General features: G+C 38.7%; 1 protein-coding gene across 4 annotated transcripts in view; it reads left to right on the top strand.

The window, feature by feature from the left end:
- Nucleotides 1-713: 713 nt before the first annotated feature.
- Nucleotides 714-11081, top strand: part of LOC147757661 (uncharacterized) — a 44836-nt gene continuing 34468 nt past the window's right edge. For all 4 annotated transcript variants that reach the window (XM_086978997.1, XM_086979000.1, XM_086978999.1 and 1 more), the window contains exons 1-2: nt 714-1411; nt 3827-4039. In XM_086978997.1, coding sequence (XP_086835123.1) covers nt 1377-1411; nt 3827-4039 — 248 coding nt within the window. In that variant the 5' untranslated portion in view covers nt 714-1376. The remainder of the gene's footprint in view (nt 1412-3826; nt 4040-11081) is intronic.

Here is an 11081-nt window from a genome sequence, read left to right as displayed (position 1 = left end):
TTAATATATCGGATATTTTTTTATTTATTTGGCACACACTTTATTATTATGATGTGACCTTTTTGGCTAGCGTCATAGCAAGTCGTGTCAATTATTTCTGGTCAATCTAACAATGACATCTAAGAATTAAACTAGTTGCTCAGGTCAGGCCTAAGTTTGATTGATGGTTCTTGAAATTACTAAACTCGTCGAGGGTCTGTCAATCATACTTGCCGGTTCATGCATAAACCTCGAGAGAATTTTCGTATTGCGAGATTGTAACTCAGAAGTTGAAAATGGCGATCCCGAGCTGAGATTAGCTCGCCGGGATATAAAACAGGTCAAATGGCTTCTCATAATAATAATCAAATTGAGTAATAAAATTTAAAAAAAGCGCAATGGCACTCAAAAGCTCGATCAGATTATCTCGCATTTTACTATTGGTATCCTACGTTCTCTACGCAATGGATTTTGCAGAACGGATAGCCAGCGGTGGGACTGGTAAGTTCAAATTCTGATCTTTTTTTTAACATGCTCAAGTGTAGAGATAGTACAGGAAAAATGTACTGCGAAAATTCTTGCAAGCCTCGTATTTATAGCTATCTATATTTTTATTTACTTTTTTATTATCTTTATTTTAGGCAGTGCATTTAGTTATTTCTCAATAGACTCGACTGGATAAAAAAAAACTCGCTTCGTCAAAGGACACCTAATTCAACCTTGTCTTCTTTAAATAAAGTATAACAATTATTTTGAAGTAGATCATCACCTTGAAGTGTTACCGTATCAGCTATTACTTTCGTGTTATTTTTAGATAATCTAGTCTTTAACCCGTAGCTGAGGTTGAGTTTAAGCCACGAAACCCGCTACTATGGCCATGATTAAGTTAGTTTCAAAAAGGCTCGAACTTATCGCTAGAAAAGTATGCATTAAAAAGAAATTAACGATTTCAGCACAAAGCCAGCACTTCATCTCATTACATTTTAAACTACACCTTCGTGACCTTTATGGATGGAGTTAATGCTGGGGTCATTCCTTTTTCTCCGGGAGATGGACGCAAGAAAATATACATATTCGATAAAGGTACAACTAGGACACGGCGATTGTGCGCACTACAGTGTCTCTTGAAACTGAAATGAGTGAGGTAGCAATTAACAGAGAGAACATGCTATACTGCTTTGCCGGTAGCTTACGAATACTTAGATTGGGTATACTTTCGCATAGGCCTTTAATTAGTTGATATTCCATGTTGATTTAGCTGTTACCTAGTGCTTACTTCATCGCTAACCGAGGAAAGGACGAGGAAGCGGACTGAGTGCCGACTTCCTAGCAAACACAATGATCGCTTTCTGGGAAGCGACCGTTGCCAGAACTAGTTCAGTGTTGATTGTTCTGCAATGAGGCACCGCATAGTTGACCGCTACGTAAGCACGTACGTGAGTTCACTAAATGTGACGAATTATTAGAAAAATTCATAGAATGCAATAAAAAAGTTCTTCTCTCTCTCTCTCTCTCAGCTTTCTCTTATGACTCATGAGAATTTGTATTTCGTTGTTTAAATAAACACGAGTCAGTTAAGACCTAGGAAACCGCAAGCCGTTGTGCAAAATCGGAAATACAGGCTGCTATACTGAATCTATGAGATCGGATTTATTTTGACGTTTAGACTTTATTGACCTGTGTCTTGCGCTAATAGGAAGAACAAATATTACTGTAGCATGGAAGTTGCACTAGTCTTTTTTCTACCTGTTGCTTTCGTATTATAATGAGCTTTGGTGGAACAAGCCGTCTTTTATGCGGTTGTGAAGCTGACTCTGCAGAGCTAGCCAGAATCGATCAATGTCTCCTATCATTTTCTTCATCATGATAGCTTTCTCAAATAGTTAGAAATCGACGAGACTTGCCAGACGCGTATCCTTATTCGCTAAATGGAGATCGTACAAAAATTATTCAATAGCTTCCTTTTTTTGTTTTATTACGGGCAGTATCTGAATACAATTTATTTACACCATCGTGCTATAACCGTGCAAAAAAAGTTATGTACCTTTCGTGATTTGGGCAAAAGTGTGCCTTTCAGCATAGCAGGTTTTACGGCTTGGGTTGGCGAGTTCCGCGTCACTATTAGCCCAGGCTGAAAATGGGCGCGGCTAAATCAGATTACTAAAACCTAGGCTACACACCCGCATAAACTTACTTACACATATACCATTTAGATTAAGTGGCAACCTTGTGCCACTATCCAAACCACGCGCTCTCTGCGTCCGGCAGAACTACATTGGATACTAATGAAAGACAATAGCGAGGCGTTATGAGAAAATCTTGTTATTATAAACTTATTAGAATGCAACTATGAACCCCTTGTTAGCTGTTCTCAAAATCGCGTCGATCGCAAACTTAGCAAAGAACATCTATCTTTGGGAAAAATTTGTTTTGTTACTTGAGAAATGCTTGCCGGTCACGTAAGCACAGAATTACGCTGCAGTATCAACGTGGCAAAGAGATTCCAAATGTGTCTACTGTTATCGCTATTCAGACGTGCAAATCATAAATCGGCTCACAGATAGTGCCGCAGTAAATGTTCAGCCCCGCCCTCTGTAGTTTGAAATTTTCATAGTGGTACGGCCACGTACTACCTTTCTGCAGTTCTTTGTACGCAGCTTGCGTAAGTGCCACTTACGAATTATAACGTCTGAAATAACTATGCTTAAAAACTGTTATTAGTATAGGAATCGTAACCCCCTGAATGCTACAGTGGGTACTTCTATGACACAAGTATTCAATATCCAGTTTGTGATATTCCCTAGCAACTAACAATCGGTTTACGTCGAAGTTTTTTTTTTTTTTTAGTAGTGTCGTCGTGACTTAGTTCGTCGTAACATGTGGACGTGCTTATAGTACACGCGTTTTAATTCAGATATCTGGTAAAATCTAGGATTAATATTTTTTTTAGCGTTATTAGCGCTATTTCTGGCAATATCGTTGTCTGGTTGTTGATTCTCCCGAAAATCTGGATTCTTAGCAAACCTGTCAAAAATTTGGCAGTGCCGCTTGAGTGTAATCTATGGCTCTCGAACTATATTTTAGGTAACTTACCGGCAGAACGATCATAAAGACCAATTCGGTACAAAAAAAATACGCTTGACAACTAGTTTTTTTTCGTAGGTTTCTCGTATCCACAGCGAAGTTCTAGCTCAACTTAATACAAACATTTGGCGACAGTACGTTAAGACGGTATATTCGTATCGTTGGTTATGCGAGCAGTGACGGCATGCGTTCGTTCATAAAGGATTTTCTCATCAGACAATAGAATAGCTTATAAACAATTAAATAGACAATTTTATTGAAAAATCTAAATGTGTGAATAGTGTTCTAGGACGTCATAAGTGACCTCTGTCAATTACTCTGACAGATCGTAACTATTTAGAGAAGCGTATTTGCTACGTGTATGATCATGCATACTTCCACATATTTAATGGCTTTAATTTCCACCTATTGGCCTTAAGCTGATTAACTTACGGGCTACCTAATTTTTTTCGAAAATAACAAAATACAAGCTACTACATTATAAGATATATCTGGGTAGGGTGACGACCGATATTCGGTATAGACCGCTTGACAACTAATAATAATACAATATGTTGCTATTTAATAGATTAGGCAGTTCTGTGCAAAGCAACGTGTTGGCAATGCAAAACATACGTTTATATTTTTAAAATTGTATTCTATTGAAAGCAATATTAAAATACCAGAAAATAAAGCAATCTTTATTCTTAAGTAGCGAATGTATCCATACATGCGAATTATATACTTTTTTTTTCATATGTAAATTTCATCATAAAAATTTCAGGCCCGTATTGTCCTTTGTGACTGCCGTTATGCCTTCTATCAGACGGCTGGCTCAGCGTGAAATGAAGCGCGAAATAATGCCCGGATCCCTAAGACTAACAGGAAAATACATTAAGCCATTACGGGTTCTCTTTAGATCAACGGGTCAAAATAACAATTTGGTCAGTGAAGAAGCCCTTCGCAACATCGCGACGCAACACTGTCCTTCCGCATGGTAAAAAAAAATAGTAAATACATTACATAGTCAATAACACATGGTAGGAATATATATATATATACACTGATATTATTGCTTCTTTTCGCAATAAAAAATCTATAAAGTCAATATGTGTAAACGTTTTGCTTCTATTTTGTTAACTCGTCTGGTATTTTATACGCGGAACTTCAGCACGATTTCCGCAGAGCTTAGTTGACTTAAAACTATTAGACAGCAAAAATAATCCAAGTGCTTATTATTGTTATTCTTAGCCGGCGAGCGGAGCCCAAAATACTTAGTTCCGGTTTATCGTAATAAGAATATCTAGTTACTCTGATCTAGATTAGACTATTTAAGAATTATAAGATCATAACAGACAACTTCTATCTACATGGGCGCGTTTCAATGATGCTACTCGATCCTTTTTCCCTAAAGGGTCTTGATAATATAATTTAAGTACAGTTACCGCCACCATAGCATGATGTCTATTTTGTATGGGTCTAATATCGTGCCTAGCTCTAACGTTCATATTTCCCTTGGAACGCTATATTCCGCCGACCCAACTTCGCAATTCCGTTCTAAAGTTCTGCTCCGAATGAGCTCAGATCTTTGTTTAGCAGTACATGTTGATAAGTACTACAAGTTGATAGGACGGAGTGGCTAGCACGATTAGATTATCAGGCTGAGGTCGCCCCGGTCAGGATCCTTTTCTTTCCAGAGAAGTTTGTTTCCTGTACGGGAACCTGTTTTCGTCGTGCGTACTCTGAACCTGACCATAAGGCATCGTTTGTTCCGTCCTCAGTGTTGGTTGAACGTAACCTCATGAGTCGTTCCTTTTCTTTGCAAATCTGGTTTGCAATTTTTTCCACGCGATTGGATCTGGCGATATTCGATCCTCTTCAACTGGAACTAACCTTAAGCTTATGCTTTGTTTTATAAATGTACTGTCAATTCTGTCACCGATGCTGTCGCTCTGCCATCGAGAACTGTTAAGATATATAATTAATTCCGTAATCTCTACCTTTGTAGCATTACCGAAAAATCAGGAAAACCTCTATTAAATAGCTAAAATGTGCCAACAGCCAACTAACTGCTCTCAAAAACACCACTTGTGCATATCATCGAAAGTGTGACTTATGCCTGTTTTCATGAAAGTCAAGTCTTCTGACCTTAGACCAGTGATTAAGTTGTTTTTATAACTTTTTTCTTCATGAAATATCTATGCTACTTAGGATATCGCTTTACAAATTATATTATGCATTGACATTGCCAAATTGATCTCAAGTATTTCATGAAGAGGCTAGGATTGTTGTATCTGGTGACTTGGTGTTTTCAAGGGTACACTGCCGTTACGTAGTTTATAAAGCTTTCTAGCGTCTTACCGTTTTGTTCAGTAAGTGGTAAAATAGATGTCTGCTAAGAAATCTTAAAAGGGTTAACCCGAACAGAGAAGCTCGCATTCAAAAACAACGGAAGACTAAGGAGTCCTCAAAAGTAACCACGACTGGATGAAGACAGTCAACGACTGCATATTATCTAAACGCTACAATCTAGACGGCCTGAGAGGGCAATGTTATTTGGCGGTAAGCGATATTTTGCAAGATCTACCGTACACTTGTGCTAGAGTCAAAAACTGATTTAACAAGGTTGTAACAAAGACTGGAATTTGAGTTATCTTTAGTTTTTGGAAATTTTAACTTTTTTTTTAAATTTACTGCACAGTATTTCGACGCTAGCTTAAATCTCTAATATACACATAATCTGCGAGCAAAGCCCACCAACTTATTTTCCTTCGTGGTGTTCTGGTTAAAACAGTGGAAAACCATAGTAGAACAATGACAGTGGTAATGCAAAAGAAAGGAGAACGGCTGTTTGTCTGGCGTTTAATCATTGTTCACTGAAAGCCGCTCTGCCTCCGCGCCAGTTAATCAAGTTCTGAGGAAAGCAGATCAGGCGAAAGCGATGGCAGGAAAAAGCCTAGAAAGCCTTAACTACGGCAGCAATTCTGTAGGAAAAAGCGCTTTAAGAAAGTACACATCTCACCATATCTTTTACTGTTCGTATCGAAATACATTAAAATGTGGATCATTAGAAATGGTGGCACCTTTTTTCCATTGAGGATGAAACTTCCGATGCTGCCATATCTGTCTGGTGGGGTGTCTCGTTCAGGCACATGCCACTAAAATTTGGTCAACTACCATGCGTAGATAACTCTGCAATGGCACTCTGTAGAACAATGAAACCGGAAGTTATATTTTTTTTCTAGCTGGAAGTCATGCTCAAACATCCTACTCAAAATTCCGATACCTAGAACGGCTTAGCCATACAACCTTTCCCCAAAGAATTCACCTGACGATTGCGCCTTAAGCTGTGTGGGCTTATAGGACCATTAATATTTGAACAGAAAGCCCTGCAGAGGATGCATGAGAAGTACCTAAGCTTCTCTGGAAGGACAAATAAAACGCTACAGACACCATCGCTAAACACCACAGCTCGAACATTCTAACGGGTGCGTGAATGCAGAGACCAGAAAGAAAGCTTTTCTATCTCAGAACACATTTTATCGCCGGGTATGGAAATTTTCAAAGCTATTTTTTGCGTATAAAAAAAACTTATCTGATGTAACCATGAATTGCTTTTTGGGCTTACAAGATGATGGCTTGCACGGTCTGGAAAAATACCGTGTAAATCTGAGAGAAGCAAGCAGACTAGTCCAAAGCTCAAGAAGCCGATAGAAGAAGGTGTCTTTTTGTGTTTTATAAAGTTTACTATAGTGAAATGGCAACGACATCAGACAGCGGTCAGAATTATTATAAATGCTGCCTTTTTGCGGTAATTTCTAATGTAGGAGACATATATCACTGAATCTGCTTGGTAAAGCGTAATGTTAATCTAACCTTGTTTGTTTTGTTTAAATAAGATAGAGTTTATTACCGTTAAAATGCTCCATTGGATCTGCGAACTACGCCGTCGCATAAACTGAGAGCAATTTTTGGGGGGGCTCCTATACATTACAGAGATAAGATAATACGCCGACCGCTCCTTCTCTAAATGAATAGTATATCAATGACTTCCGAATACAGAAGGTACTGAGTCTTCAAGTTTAGTAAGAGCGTGTACGCGCACAGAGACACGTGACGGCTTGCTAGTGGATCTTTGTAAGATCCGCGTCGTACAACTACAGATGGCTCAAGGTACTAGAAGCACATGTAGTAGCACATATAATGACTGCTGATCTCATTTATTGTGATAGGGTATTCACGATCGTAATTGGAACATAATGCTTTATGCTATGTATCGTAAGATAATTGTTGTATCACAAAAAGTTACCAATCTTCCCATTCATATTATAGTTATCTGCGAGCCAGCGCGAGCCACACTAAATAGCACATGTTATCGTGGAGCCGCCTGAACAATATGTTTTCGGCTTTAAGGAATAGAGGAGACCAAGCAATGTATAAACAATTATTTTTCTTTACAAAATTTGCTCCAATCACTAGGGCAAACGATCGATTCTCGAAACACATGCAGATCTGAGGTAAATCATCGATATCACTAATGACACGTGCAAACCTAATAAATCGACACAACCTTTTCGAAGCCTCTTATAAATACAGGTTTGTTATGATAACACCTAATATTACATCACCTTCTACCTACCAGCTATGATATCTGGCTCGACGCTGCATCCACCAGAAATTTCGCTTATGCTCATTGCTTATCCATATTTGTCTACTACCATTATGTTTACCCTAATCTATAACTCAGATCAGCAGGACATACGTGGGCAGTTTTGCTGATGCCCATAAATCCAGCCAAGCTGTTCGCGCAAACGCTGCAAGACGTACGGTGATAAATTACAATGATAGCACTAAAACGTGAAAAGTAATCAACTAAAGTGATCACTACGGCTCTATTTTCTTTAGAGTTGAAAAATTACGTCATTGTTTATGTACAGTTTACCTGCCGCATCGTGTATGCGGGTCGTATCCATTTGACTGCGCTCCATTTAGTCGGCGGGCGTAGGAAGCCATCTTTACTAACAAACATCGAAATATATATGCATTTCAGCGATGGCGTTTTTAGCTGCGGGGGATAGTACAAGAAATTCTATAGCTATAGGAATCGGCCAAATGCTTAATTTCAACATTGTGAAATAAACAGTGTGCACGCAACTCGTTCGAGGGGCACAGCAGACAGATATAAAATAATCCGCACGTGTATGTGCTAAGTAGAAAAAAGTAACAATAGATCAATAGTACGAAACGAACGCAAAAAGATTCAGACAGAGATTTTGTTGACTATGAAAGGCATGCGTACTTACAAGTGAGAATTGTAGGCCTCGATGTCATACTTCCTTCTAGCAAACTTACGATAGCTCGGGGTCCGCCGACATGCAATAGCTGTCAAAATTACATAAACCGCGTAGAAAATAGGACAAAAGAAAGGAACACTGAGATGTTTTTGTTCCTTATTGCTTCATGTTATTGATTCAGTATGTGCCTACAAGAGCAGTTTTGAACACAGTACCTGCGTCTGGAAACATTTAAGCTGTTCCATGAACCGTTGAATGCGCTTTGGCCATGCCCTCAAACAGAGTCCAACTGGCCATATTTAAGGTAAGCTGTCTGTAAAACGATATATTTTCATTACATGTTCAAAATACAATCGCGTCTACTACCCAACAAATATATCCTGTGCAGGGGTCTGGACGAAACTCAAACGATGATCAAATCCAATTCGTCAAACGTGTTGCTTAGAAGAGCAACGTATGTAGAATCAAACTTTATGATCCCAAAAACAAGCTCCGCAAACGCTTGTACACATTGCTATAAACACATTAATGTATATAAACTAACATTCACGGGCTACAACGATATTATTTAGATAATTATTTAAAACACCATTCTCATGATCATATGAGAAATATCGTCAATTGTTTTTGATAGCTACCTAATGCCTTGATAGAATTACCGTTGTCTGCCAATTCATCTTATTGCAATAGCACTGCCGGCGCATCATCTCAGTATATACGTCATTTTACATAATGGCACCATACAGTGGCTACTGTTGACCTCCGAGTACCACAGCTTGAGAAATTCCCCTCGGAAATCTAGACTCGAAAGCTAGCTGGAATAAGATGTTTCGTGTCAGTAGCTCCCTATTACCGGCAGATTCCCTTACAACGGTAGTGGACCTAGAAACTTGAAACATAGATTTTACTTGTAGATGCATATTACGAGTTATCGTCGACTGCTGCAAAAAAGACCACATTGCATTCCCATCAACAGGGGGGACTGGAGGGAAACACTCAAAAAAAGAAAAAGAAAACTGAAGAGCTAGTGAACTTTCAGGACGGCAACTTGTCAACTGTTCAGGCACCGGGCCCATAATTTTACGAAATTATCCCTTGCTGATTGGCCGATTATAGAATGCATCGGCGGTGTCTCGCGTTATTACTTCACAGGGCTGTCGGCTTAGCCTAAATGTTATAGTGGTAGTTTAACGTGAGCGTGCTTGGGTCGGTGGTTTAAGCTCTAACTCGTTATAAGGGTGCACTTCTAAAAAGGCGAAGTTACCTTTTTCTCTTACAAAACCCGTATACCGATTTGCCGATATTAGCATGGCCATACCCCTTTGGAATTCAGAACTCACAGTGCACTGGAAACCGCTACCAAACATATGTTACGTGCTTGCATCGCAAGTATTGCGGCGTCTTCAGTTTAAAGGGGGCGTCTTTGTTAGCGTTCATGTCTATCATGAAAATGAGATTGTCACGAAGTATAAACGGCCCTTCTTACTGCCGCTTAACTAATGCCGATTACCAGTTAATTCTAATTCAGTTCTACCGAATTATGCACAATATCGGTTTCACAGAAACGCTACAACCTAATTTCCATAACTACTTACTTAGAGTTATTCTAATTATATAAAAATAAAATGATAAACAACTCTGACTTTTACCAAGCTGACTACACTATCTTCATTGTTGTTTGGAGGACAACTGAAATATTTTCTCTCTGAGGCACAGGAGTTGGCAAGATGGCTGGCCAAGAACAGTCGAGTACATTGTGAGCAGCAGACAACCAGACGTGGACCGCGCTTTGCACAAGCAATGCTTACAGTTCTGCCGGTCTATCCTCGATTACCAAGGACATGTTCAAAATGGATCTAAGAAGGCAGTATATTGACCTGCGATTAACCTATAGAAGCTCGATCGGGTGAAAAATGTATCAACCGCTTAGGGGAAATCCTACCCCGTTAAAATAAGAACCTACATATTCGATTATATCATAATAGACGACAGTTTTTAGAATAATTTTACGAAAAGTTTTCCCAAGTAAATAACAATATTAATTAATAGAAAAATCTGACATGTTTAGTTAGTCCTCAAGGGCTTCAAGGAATGACCGAGCGACACCTATTTTTTGATTGCAAGACTCAATTTTTCAACTTTATAGGCCACAAAGTCCTTCCAAACGCGGAATCATACTTTACACGATATAAATATATCGGACTACTTCACCAATTTTCAACGAAAAGCGAAACAAAAAGAAATTGCACGTTTTTGATACATACTTGTTTGGAGCGGTAAAAAAAAGTTGGTAAACTCTAGTCTAGACGATCGTGACAAATGTAGTTGACAATGAAGATAATGGTGGCGATTACCGAATCAATGCTGTACTTAAACATTGTTGTTATTCATTTTTAAATAGAATTTAACTTTCCCCTTGACTAATAGGCTTTGCCATCGGGGCTGACATACAAGACGAGGACGACGATGATGTCCACCGAAGAAACTGAGGCTGAAGTTAGTTGTGTGGATCGCTATATTAACGGATCTGACTATCAATTAACAAATATATTAGAACATTCACACGTGTAAAATTATTCTGTATGTAACGATTTCAGCTGTAATTTTTGTTATTTACGTATACATACACGCCTTCGAACTGTAGTTCGTATGTATTAACACGCTTACCAGTCTAAAATAATCTATTACGTTGGTAGCGGATCCATAAAACTTGTTGCTTGTTGAAATACTGTTTTAAAATGCTTC

This window comes from Varroa destructor, unplaced genomic scaffold (genome assembly GCF_002443255.2).
Source record: "Varroa destructor unplaced genomic scaffold, Vdes_3.0 BEIS01000002.1, whole genome shotgun sequence".
NCBI classification, from domain to species: Eukaryota; Metazoa; Arthropoda; class Arachnida; order Mesostigmata; family Varroidae; genus Varroa; species Varroa destructor.
This window is presented reverse-complemented; position numbering and strand designations above follow the sequence as displayed.